The 13,164-nt window shown below is 36.8% G+C and overlaps 1 protein-coding gene across 4 annotated transcripts in view; it reads right to left on the minus strand.

Annotated features, from left to right (window-relative positions):
- Nucleotides 1-13,164, minus strand: part of LOC104130139 (calcineurin-binding protein cabin-1) — a 54,602-nt gene that overhangs the window by 1,215 nt on the left and 40,223 nt on the right. For 2 of the 4 annotated variants that reach the window (XM_035898555.1, XM_035898553.1), the window contains exons 28-29: nt 9,265-9,322; nt 8,610-8,698 (exon numbers count right to left, since the gene is read on the minus strand). In XM_035898555.1, coding sequence (XP_035754448.1) covers nt 9,300-9,322 — 23 coding nt within the window. In that variant the 3' untranslated portion in view covers nt 8,610-8,698; nt 9,265-9,299. Of the gene's footprint in view, nt 1-438; nt 553-5,563; nt 5,669-6,519; nt 6,858-8,515; nt 8,699-9,264; nt 9,323-13,164 lie in introns of those variants that run through there. The other 2 variants (XM_035898551.1, XM_035898552.1) reach the window with 2 other exon arrangements.

Raw genomic sequence — 13,164 nt, forward strand, 5'->3', positions numbered from 1 at the left:
CTGCTGAGCCACGCTACAAAAGCTGAATACAATAAAGCTCCTTCCAACTCCAGAGATTTCTTAGAGAAACTAGCACTATTTTTTGTCATGAGAAGCACAAGTCTAGTTGAGAAACAGTGAACAAGGGGATAATTAAGATGAACAGAATTAGAATTTTTATAGAGGGCTCAAACATCAATGGTAAATGATGCATAACTGAGAAACATTTTCAAGCTCATCAGAAATAATCCTTCTAATGTGGCTCCCTTCAAGAGAGTAGAATCCCAGTAAATATCTCTGTAATACAATTCTGCCTTTCCTTTAGCTGCTCATGACTTGTTTAATGTGCCTTTGCTGAATTTCACATTACTGTCCCTTCGCAAACCTTTCAAATGACAAACAGGTGTTAAAATGACAGCTGAGAAAGTACTGGTGTGTTTATCAGCTGTATAAACTTACGTTGAAGAAATTTGTCTTGTTCCTCTCACAGAAGAGGCCCTGTGCAGGCATGTGCTTCAGCTGCTGCCAGGGGATCCCGCTGCCCAGCAGCACGTCGCGGGCCCACTGCAGGTTCTGTGGACAAAATGAGGCAGGTGAGTTGCAGGCAGGGGATGGAAATGCCACCACAGGTGGACGTACAAAGCACTCACTTGCTTTTATTTATTAACCTGCATTGTCATTTCTCATTTTCCACATAGCTGCTGTTCTGACAGTATTTGTAGAGGCATGTGATTTGGAGAAGACATCCCTCAGGAGAGAGAAGCCAGCTTGCTTCTCAGAGCAAGCATTCAGACTGATCAGCCCCAGCAGACTACTCAGTCCCCTACAGCTGCTGAATCCAGCCTCATATCATCAGGTTTTGCTTTCTTGTCTTTTTTCTTTAAACCTGTCTTCATTGCATTGAGATCCACCCTCCATCTCCTATCAACTACAGAAACCTAAACTATAGGTGTATTTAAAACACTTTAATTTTTTTTTTGTTAAAAGCCAAATTTTAATGCTCATTATAAAATTATTTATATATAAAAATAGAAAGTTTCCCAGCAAACAGTAGAACTCACTGCCCTGGGTATCCCGCAGCCTTCCTCCACACGCCAGCCCCCTCACTGCCCCCCAGCCCTGCCTGTCCCTCAGTCCCTCCCATTTCCCCCCACACGCACTCTAGAAGCTGCCCCCCAACTCTTCCCTAGGGCTAGCTACCGGCAAGGCATACCTGCCAGTGCCCAGGCACCCTTTATCCTTAAACTACAGCTGCCTTCTAGTGGGGTGGTGAATTCAGGCCTTTTACCTCTACCCAGCCATTGCCCTCCATGTAATTTCACTTAACCTCTCTGGAAAATTCCATGTCTGTCATTAAATGTGGTTAATAGCGCTGAGTGAGTTAAGAATAAAGCACTGGTAGGAACGAAATGATCCATCAAAAATTCATAAAAGCACTACCCCTCTAAGATTTCAATGCATGAACATCTCTTGTGTAGTTGAGAACTAGGGACAGCTGTTGGCTCCAGGCAAAACATTACTAACAGATGGGACAATTATTAATTGTAAGGTTTCACTGACGGAAGTTGTGCTTTACTTCATTTTTTTATTTCAGTATTAGAAAATAGCATTCAAGTTGTATTAGACTTGGCTTTTTTAGAGACAACTCCACTACAGAGCAAATAAAAGAAAGAGGAAGATGTTTGGTTCATAGAGACAAATGTGGATGTTGAATTCTGATTTGTGTTCTGTGGGCTGGAAATACACTGGAAATAAATTTGATTAAACCATGTCCATTCAAGAAGTATATTCTAGGGTTGGTGTTTTGTTTGGGGTTTGGTTTTTTTTTTGGGGGGGGGGGGGGGGGCCAGATTATTTTCTTTACAAGACTCTGGTGAAACAGTAAAAGCCCTGCTCAATCATAAGTGCTTTTGTCCTAATTACAACAATCATGCAGAAATCTCTAACATCGTACCAGAATTGGAGCATCCCCTCCAGCAAAATGCTGATTACGGATCCATGTGCAAGAGAGCTGAACACTGGAAAAACTAACCAGATATTTACGGATGTCAAAAATCCTTCATCCGGAGAGCTGATATAGGTACTTATGCAGGACCTTCATGATTATAGTGTACGACAGTTGAGGGGATTTGGATAGCTTTCTTTTGGTATGGAACAAACGCATGTTCATTCATAAACATCACAAGATACTTCATGGCTAGTCAGGGGAACCAGTAAATTTAATTATTATCACCGAGTGTCAAATTTAATTAAGATTGAAGAAAGCAAAGTATGTAAACTTAACTGTATACTAACTTTTTCCTACAGTACTTCTTTTGTAATATGTATTTCTGTAATCCTATCAACCTAAGCCTGCAAAAGACTTTGAAATACATACAGAAGAAAATACAACACAGAACCTACAAAAATCTGCTCTTCTGTGAAAGTCATCCTGTTCAGAATAAAATTAGAATCCAGAAAAAATAAGCCTATCGTAATGTCCAAGATTCAGTCACATAAATGCTTAATTTTATGCCAATCATAGTCATCGGAAATATAAGTAAATTCCAAGTGTGAAAACGAAGTAAAAAATTGCCTAATATGTGGCAATCTGAACCTTACTATTAAACCTATCACATAAAAACTGAAAGAAAACAAAACCCTTAAGAAACCTACCATCACAAAGCTTAAATATAAAATCCCAGTCTAAACCAATTTTAGCTATGGATGTATTCCTGAATCTAAGTTTTACAATAAAAATGTTAAGAGATCATTAAGTCTAGCATCATGCTCTAGTGATCTGCTGTGCACATTATACTGACCATCCATAGGCATGTCTTTGGTACATATATTTCACAGGCTTTTATTGAACAAGATGATGACAGCAACCTCGCTAGGAGGAAAAACGATCATTCAGACAAATGGGGCAATTACACGGTAACTTCACACAATCAAAACTAATAGGAATAAAAGATCTAGTTACAGATTCTCCACTACCCTTCTCCTTAAATCAGCATGATCAGTTATTCCCAGTAAATACACCTGAGCAGGTCTCAACTCATTAGATTTCAGAGTCTGCTCTGCTTAGTTTTTAGCTGATGAAATTATTAGAAGTGGGTAAAGGGATCGAGGACATAGCAAAAAAGGATTTATTCTCCCTGGCACACTGCTTGCCAGTCTGAAATGCCGGATTTAGCTGTCTGACTCAGGGCAATTATGAAGTACCCTTTGCAGTTCAGCTGTTGCCTCCCACATCTTCATCACCCCAAGATTCAAAGACAAGATGACTGACAGGATACAATAACTTGCAAAAAAGTTAACCAGCATTGTTAAAGTGGAAAAAGAAAATCTCTTAATGGTCAACCCAGTGGAAATCTGAGTCACCTGAGATGGATACCCCGTAACTCAAGCCACCTTTACCTAACTTGGAAACTCCATGAATTGTTGCTGAGAGGTGTACAAAGCATCCTACTACACCTTAATCCTTCCCTCTGTTTTCTTTTATAGTCTGCTGGGAGGCTTTGTCTCAAAAAAAAAAACCCCTAGTGCTACTGCATCAAAGCAAAATAAAAAGACTATTGACCTTGAAGGGCAGCCTTTTCAATGAACTGTTATTACCAAACTATTGCTACTTGAAATGCTTACATCTATTATATGCTTACAGATTATGCCTGTCTCCAAGTATATATTAAACCTACATATTGTAATCTTGTAATTTTTACATGCATGTATTATGCCTGGTTTGACTAAATTGTCATGCTACTGACATTATGTTATACCTGGCATTAACTTCCCCATTAAGGGCTCTGTTGGACATCATAGAAGATACAAACTTAAAAAACCTAAGTCATATGAACAAAATCTTCTGGGATTTAAAGAGTATTTTTTTTTGAGATAAGAAATCACATATAAGTAAATATTTTTATTTCTTGACAATCTGCTGGTTGCAGAGTATCACACCAATTCTACATACTGTCCCATAAGGACCATAAGGCAAATACTTTTCACAAAACCTTTTAGTTATACTGACAAACAGCATCTTGCCAAGACCTATCGTCTCCTTCCAAACGGTGCCAACACTCATTTTGAAGGTAAAAATCACAAAGGATGAAGACTTGACTTGACTTCAAGACACAGACCAGGTGAATGGGAAACTAAAACTACTACCCAAAGTGGCAATGAAGTAACTTCTGAAAATTCATCCTTACTTTCCTTCACATTTATTCCACAAAAAACAGCTATGTACAAATTTGCTCTGACAACAGAATAAAACAAAGAGAAATAGCCTCTAAATAATAAGCAGGATTTTGCAGGGGTGAAAAAACCCAGAACACATAGCCAAACAAAATGTTGAAAGATTTTGAAAAGGATGTTAAAAAAAGCACTCAACAACTATTTTTACTTATCTCACAACAGCAAAACTGGTAATACTGTAAAACGGGAGAAAACAGATTGCATATGGAAAACTTGTTTTTCTATGCACCGTGGAGACCTGCCAATCCTCCCCTTTCCCAGCCAACCATGAATTTTGGCCATCAGTCTAAATTCTTCATACAAATTCCTGGCACTGGTACTTAAATGCTGAATCTTCCAAGATGGTTATATGCATTTAAAAATTAATTTCAGCTTTCTAAAATTTACCAGTAATCCACTCTGTCCCCACAGAAACTCAACCTGATGTAATTTATCTCACTTTTTAAATCAGGTTTATCAACAATATATTTAAGCGTATTTCTTACTGCAATTATTGCTGAAAATGCATAGATGCATTTTGTATTTTTAAGTTTGTTCAGGAGTGTAACTCCCACTAAAGATATATTAGTGTACCATTAAAACACAGACATTTGACACTGCTCTACAAAAGAATGTGAATGAATCATCAAAGAAAGAAAATTACAACCTCATGAAAGTATGTTGTATACATATATCACTAGGAAGATTTTTTTTTTTGCAGTGTTCAGTAGTTGTTTGTTATGCAGAGAAGTAATAAAAAAGGACAGTAAACCCCAACAACACTAGCTGAAGCCAACCTGGTAACTACTAGGCTCAAACAGGCAGGATTCAGTTTTTCTGAGTTCCAAGAAGAGACAGATTTAGACAACAATGTGTACTTCATACAGATAAAACATTACAAGTCACTAAGTTGATATTAATACAGGGAGGGAGATACAAAAGGAAAAGAGAAACTTCACCAGGAAAAAAAAAAAGAAGAAAATATTTTGTAAGTAGTTCCTCAGGCAAGGACATGCTATTTGAACCAATAAATTGAAAACAGGCAACCTTTTTTTGAATGTTGATACAAAATCATTTGTCAGCAACAGTAATGACAGATTGCAGGAATCTATGGCTCCTATTAATGATTAGCTCTGTGGAAAAATTAACAACTGTCACATACAAACAGCATAAGAATGTTTTCAAAACAAGCTATCTTTTAAAAAATGGTAATATTTTTCTGGATAATCACTCTACAGCCAAATGGAATATTCATCACCTTTCAGTAGACTGGTAAGACATGCTACTGCTCAATTCACAGCAGTACTGTTGATATGCTTTCTACTACGAGGCAAGGGGTATGATTTGTTTCCATTACCTACCCTTCCATATTATTCACACAAGCTTCAGTACCGGTGGGGAAGAGAATTCAGGAAGCCATGCAGTGCAGCATATGACATAACACAGGACTTCCAGATACCAAACCTGGAGTTCAAACCTTAATTATGACAATTAGTGAAATAACTCTGATAATTTCAACCTACTATTCATACTCTTCACTAACTGATACTTCAGAAAGACAAAATATAACAACAGAAGTATGCAGAAGTAAGATAAAGAATGACATAATTTTAAAACCAAACCAATGATAATCCATAGCAGAAGGCTTTTGAAATTAATTTTATTATGAAGAACATGCAAGGGTCATGCTGGAGGAAGCAAGTTATTTTGCCCTCACCTCAAATAGGAACTGATACTATTACAGTCACCAAGACATTGTTATTCCTGTTTAATCCAAAGTCACAGGCTCGTGAGCAGTAGGATCTGACTGACTTTCACTCACTGATTTCTAAACAGGAAATAATTTTGTTTTACTCAAGATGACCTTTATGCTCTGACAGTAGGAAAACTTTCATTCTACAAAGACCCAAGATACTCAGAAAATCTATCCGTGTCATGCCAATGTGTTTACACCAATACTGATGAATATCTGCGTCCAAGTCACTTTTCAATACACTTAATCAGTAAAATAAGTAATTGCTGTCATTTTTACAAGGACGTCCTAATTTATGTGACATATCTAAAAGGTAATTCTCTACTGAATGACAAAAAATTGTTTAGTTCAGTAATAAAAAAAGAAATTTTCAATTCAACTGGCCTCACACACATGAATCAGACAATCCAGGAGCTGAAGACTTCCCAAAGCACAGTTCCAATCCAAACTGCATTAAATTAACTTATCTGCTGTATTTTAACACTGAGACTTTGGAATTAATACAAATGACTATATAGTTTGTTTACTCAGCAACAGACACAGCTAGTCAGCTGCTGTATCAGTGGTCTGCTCACCTTGTGTGTTTTGCTGTATGTGTACAGGTATGCCAACCTGTAGAGGCTCTTGTAGTGCTGGGGAAAGCGGCTGAGACACAAACAGAAGGAGGCAATACACTGCTCTGTCAGGAACTTCCGCTGTTCCTCGAGGTCTGCTGGAAGACCATGAGGAAATTCAGATGCATCTCCACAAGGTTCAGCTTTCTTTTTGCAGTCCCACTGCAAGGGTGGGGGGATTGCAGCTTTGATGGGATTGCCAGAAGCAGACTGAGGATCCACCAGAATTTTTTGGCCAGTCGGCTCAGCAGGATGGTAGGATTCTGAGCTCTCCAGCAGCTCTTCTGCCTTTCCTGCAACTGGAACATTAAGAGAAGACAAAAGTGACAATGAAAATTACGAAATGGCAAATGAAATATACAAAATGACAAAAATTAAATACAACAAATGGTAACCCTTTTCTTCCTTAAAGCACAGACAGAATTATTGAGTGGTTCCTGAAAAAATTATGACTGTTCCGGATGTTTAATGAGTAAGTAATCTTCAGCTCATTAATAAACAGAGCCACACACTGATCTCTCCATTTGGGTTTTTCCCTGAGTAAGAATTCAGCACACCTTACACTAAGCAAGGTTTTAAATACTGTTGAAGATGGGGGAAGAAGGGGATATGACAAAATAAAAGCGTAAACTCAGTAAAATTCTATTGCAAAGAAAGAAGGAAAGAACAGAAAATTAAAACCATCCTGCCAAGTGAAATGTATTAGTCTTAACAATCTATCTAGAACACCATAATTCCAGAATACAATTTAGGCTCAGACAGAATGATTAGCAGGAGGTAACCTGGCCTTCTGGATAATGTGGGACCTACAGTTCCATCCAAGTATTTTTGTGATTAACTTGGTTGCTCATAGTTCGATTAACCCATCTTTTCTTGAAGGATACCAAGTCTTATTTCAGAAAACATCTGCACAGTGGGAGCTTCCACGTTTCCTGTTAGGTAGTCATTATTGCTGAAAACATGCATGCTACATGCAGATTATTTTTTTAAACTTTGATTTTTAGTCATGGAAGTTTACTGTGTCTTTGTCTTTGCTAGGACAAAAAGCCTCTTACATTAGATTTTATCTCCTAGCAGGCTAGAAATATACTCAAGTATACTTCATCCTCACGCATGAAGCTGCTCCTTAACTTTTTCTCCGATAAGGCTGAACTTTGAGCCACACGTTTTCCAGAACAAAAATTTTTCAAAATTTGCTTGGACAATCTATGTATCCATTATAATTTGACTCTACAGATAGCTTTATGGAAAAATACAACATTTTTTCTAATAAATATCAATAATGCAAAACATTCTGGTTCCACAATCCGGAAAGGTGGGCAAACTTATACACTGGTCTTGTTTGTCTTTCCATACTGAAACCCAGCCTCTCTATCTACTGCCACAGGCAACTGTACAAACGTCAGACAAAGGGAAATTCCCGCTAATGGATTTTGAAACAATTTTTCCAGTGGAATACAGAACACTTAGTACTATTATATATGGAAAAGTTTAGTAGAGAGCAATTCCACTTCTCCCCTGAAATAAAATATCCAATAGAACAAAACATCTAATTCCACTACTTGTATTCTTCTATGTACTGAATATCAAGCTGCTACTGGGCCAGAACAAAAAGGGCATCTATACCTGGGGAAAATAAAAAAGTTTTGTTTAAGATTATCTTCAAATAACTATTCCTTAAATTATTTAGAGATTTGGAAAATTGAAGAGTTAATAATAACTTAAAAGAAGGCAAGCCAGTCAAAGGGCCACCACAGACAGTAGTTTATCATTATTTTTTGGGATGATGGCCACATAAGCAAAGCACGGTTCCAATTTTAAGCTACACACACACATGCAGCAATAACACCTAATTAAAATTCGCAGTCACAGTGCAGCATTTCAGTGCTTCTGCATGCCAGAAGAAACATTTTAATGAGAATATACCAGCTGACATCATCTATTAAATTGGTCATACTCTTTTCTTCTGCAGATCCCAGGGTCTCTTTGCTGGGCATGAGTGTATCAGCACAAGTAGTAGAAATCCTTTTCTCTGTGTAAGTCTTCCTCAGGCTGTCTTGAGAACTGGCAGGCTCAGTAAACATATCCTGCGTGGAACTGGAGTCAGACAGCACTGCTGCAGTGCTATCCTGACTCCTCTCTGCAAAAGAGATAGAGAAGGAATGCACCATTTCATACTCATCAAGCTGGTACTTGCATCTTGGCAACAGCAACATAAAACTGCAGCCACTCTGCAAACCTCTTACAAGAGCAATACAGGATCCTTAACAACCAGCAATTCTGCTGTCTAAAAGATATTTATTTTCTTTTAAGTTTTCTACTTCAACTTATCATTTTCATCTCACCTTTTTGTGCTAAGAAATTAAAACCCCAGTCCTCTTCCACTAGGTATTATTTAACACTAACATAACAGAGATCTCCCTGCCTCACCACATTTCTTCCTAGAATATAATCCTGGAATCTGATTCAAAAGCAATGATGCTCAACTTTGAGAAGCAGTTAGGCTGAGGATGCAATATTTCAGCTAGTATGGTCCTATAAAATTTCCTAGGTTTACCGTGCCATTTACCTTGAAAACCACCCAGTATAATTTTGAGGCTGACACATGCAAAGCTCAATTGATAAGAGAAAACCATGAACAACAATACCAGTAAAAATTACTCATGAAGGACAGAAAAATCAGTTACCATTAGAGGGCAGACTTACAGGAGTGATCACTGATGCCATCTATCCTGCAGGTGTTAGATGCTGTTCACCAAATGTTCTGAAAGGTGATTCGATACAGCAGATAAACAATCCATCAAAGAACTAGGTCTAAGATAGACAGGAAAACTCTTGGACTTCACGGGAGTAGACAGAAGAATAGAAGTGACTTTGCCTTGACAGAGTGGAATAGTGTACATTGGCTGCTGACTACATTACAGTCACAACTAAGTTGTTAATCTGCTGATGGCTGTTACTGCACAGGAGAAGTTGTATGGGATCGTGCCTTTATGACGGGGGATAAAATTCACACCTCAGAATGAACAGGCAAGTGAAAACCTTCCACCCATGTCTGAAATTTGCCTGATATGACCCAAGTTTGTCTATATCAATGGTTATCAGAGGCAACCCTGCATGACTAAAAAATGCAGCTTAATATCTCCAACAGAAAGATGCATGTATATTCCCACTAAGATGGGAAATTGGCATTTTTCTGTAACACTGTGCCAACATAATTCAGTGTGCAACACAAAATTCCAATACAGGCAATTCTCTCTACATCTGTAGCCCAAAAGATTAACTTCCAGTTTCTGGTTAAGATACAGGAATAGCTTAACCAAGAGGCATTGTTACATCCATTGTCTAGGTAGTTCCACTGCATTCTTATTCATTAATTTTCTTGATCAGATCAAGAAAGAAAAATTAAAAAGCAAAAGCCCTTGCTTTGAGATGAGCTGATAATTTAATTAAATTTCTTCTGTTCCATCCGAATTGCACTTGTTCAGGAGAGAGCTTAAGGGCCTCCTATGAATTTATTTTATCAAGATAAATCTCTCTGCAGACCTTCAGCTTGCAGATCAGGTTCTGCTTATTAGAATTCCAACAAATTTAAACCAAATTTTATGCACTCCATAGGCTTTTCACTACCACACAAAGAAAACCTTCCCTTTCAGTGAACAGATCTTAATAAAAATGTATCTTGAAAAAGAATGGGGGAACAGTATTTGCTTCCTAATTGGAAGTTATATAGTTGGTTAATGATGACAAGCTTTATACAGAAAGAATGTAATTATAAAGAATGTGAAGAGAAATATTCTGAAGAGAGGTCAGTCAAGCTTTAAATGACTCATTTATAAAGCTTTAATAACCTTCTGTGGTACAAACGGATACTATTGAAATCCCAGTTGGCATCAGGATAAACATTTACAGTGGACCCCTTGATTTTTTTTTTTTTAAAGGAAGTTTCTGCATCTGTGGCAAAGCAGCTGAATTACTCTTCGAGGGACAAAAAAAAAATTGCAAATTTCCAAATGTTGCCATAAGCCTGGAGGTCAGTTCTGATGCGTGGGTTATAACAGATGAGGCATTAGAATGTAAATCAAGAACTGCTAAACCAATATGCAAGAGTGATATCTGATCACTAGGAAATTGCACTAACTTGTCAGCATGCAAAGACAGGCAATGATTTAGCATGCTCTATTTCAAAAGTATGCATGACAGGGAAGCTTTTCCATATGGGGAACAAATGCAAATACCTCCTTACAATTAGCTAGCTATTTTGATTTGAAATTTCTACTAAAATGAGTGTAGGTATAGGTATATACATTCTCCTTTTCCTTCAATATGTTAACTATATAAAAAAGTAATGACATTAAAATTGGTCTCCTTAATCACTGAAAAACAGAGGAAGAATACTATTGAGAAAACTTCCTATTATTTTAGATATTTCTTGAATGTGGTAGATGCTTTCAAACTAAGTGGGCCTGATGAAAAACACTGGAGTATTTCAGAAATTAGCTGCAGCCACCAGTTGTTAGTATTAATTTCTCATCAGAAGTCACAGAGGATGGGTAAAGTTCCAGGGAATGGAAAACACAGTGTAGTACCTCTCTTTACAAAGGATAAAAGGCCAAGCCTATTAGCCAGACGGCTTTCATTTTCCACAGAACTATCTGAGCATAAATAATAAATCTCTCTACAAGCACCTAAAAGACAACATCAGTCGTAGAAAGTATGCTTGTATATTCGCATGTGTCTGTAAAGAATTAGTGATTCTCAAACCAGAAATGGCCAAAATGCCATGCTATTGTAAAAGCAATTCAGCAAACTATCACACTTGAATGTATAATCAGTAACTTCACAGAAAAAAATATATGAGTCCTCTTGTTCTACTGAGCACTAATGAAAATTAAGCTTAATTATGGTGTCTGTATTTGGGACCCGCATTTTAAAAAAATACACTGAATAACTAGAATGAACTCAGAGAAGAGGAGAAAAAATGATGAGACATTAATGAGATGTCATATAAGAAAAACAATGGGAGAATTGGACTTATTAAGATGAGGGAGAATTTCCAAATACATACAAGTAACCAAAATAAAAATACAATAATTGCTCTTCATATTCACTAAGTACAGAGCAAGAGGCAATAGGTTTTAATTGCAGCAAGAAAACTGCTTTTTTTTTGTTCCTAATCTCTATTTTAACTGTTACATGCAGTTAAAAAATTGCATAAAGAACCTATGGAATGGCTGGAGGTTTTCAAAGACAGGTAGACAAATAGCTATCATTTGTTAGGTTGCCCAAGATGTACCTTAAAATAATAAAAAACTGTCAATATCTAAATGCCGTACTATGTAATGCAGAACTCACGGCAATTGCAGGAATTCATACCGTAACTCTGCTTTTTAAAAAAAATCTACATATTTTTCATACATGAAAGTACTATGCTCTTCTAGCCTTACTCACAAATATATCTTATATATATACACTAGACAGACCTATAGCATATATTTTTACATCCATTGTGTTATAAAGCTTTTCCTTTATCTGGTAAGAGTTGACTGTAGTTGAGACAGCCATTAGTGCTACTCAACCTACATGCCAAAGACCACTGTGGTCTGAGAGACACAAGAATTAATTCCAAATTCCCAACTGCTACTGATACCTTCCCTCTTGCAAGATACAAATCCAAGGAGAACAGCAGTGCTTTTTAATAATTTCTGCTATAATTAAAGACAAGTTAATACAACTCAGTGTAATTTAAGAGTTTAAAAAAAATCATTGGTTTTACCTAAGGTATTTTCTTAGTTCCCTCATCTGCCAATAGCAATAAGGCAAGCTTTTCCAAAAAGCTGAAGTGATCCCGCGGTTATAAGCAAATAATAAATCAAGGACTAAATACTCTTTTGAGGTCCCTTCCTGTAAAGTTTCCTATTATTTCAAAAGCTAAGATAAAAATACAACTGGGTATTAATGTCCCCAAATTATTATCTGAAGTGGAAAAGAAGGGAAGGGAAGAAGGTCTACTAAATTGTGCAAAAACAACTGCAACAAAACTCCTAGTAAAAATATGTCTTGACACCATATCCTCTCTTTCATTACTTTGTTGCATCAATCCTAAATTTTTGGAAGATTTTGAACAACCTGATAAACCGAAATCTCTATTTGATATAAAGTTAAGCATTTAATGTTTATTAAAAGATTAAGGAAATGGCACTTGAGAAAAAAACTATGTATTTTTTAAACTCATTTGTCATAATGTATTCAACTTGTGATATTTCAGTGATTTCTATGTCAGACTATATCACCTACTCTGTCAATGGGTGAAAAAGAGCAGCTCTGGACAGAATAAAGAGCAAAAGGAAGAATCTTGTTGACTTTCCAAGATATTAGTAAAAAACTATTAATTATTATTGGGAAGATGTCATTGGGAAAAAAGAACTTGTATGTTCATCTGTACTGCCAAGAGCTTTATTGTATCATAGCGAGATCCTGCCAGTTACTTGGATAACTACGTAGCTATCATTACTGAAACATATCCGTCTTGGATATTAGAGGAAGATCTGTAGTCTACTTGACTTAATTCTGTGCTTTAGAGCTTTGTAAGATTAATCTTATCCT

Source organism: Egretta garzetta, unplaced genomic scaffold (assembly GCF_000687185.1).
Source record: "Egretta garzetta isolate BGI_Z169 unplaced genomic scaffold, ASM68718v1 scaffold447, whole genome shotgun sequence".
NCBI classification, from domain to species: domain Eukaryota; kingdom Metazoa; phylum Chordata; class Aves; order Pelecaniformes; family Ardeidae; genus Egretta; species Egretta garzetta.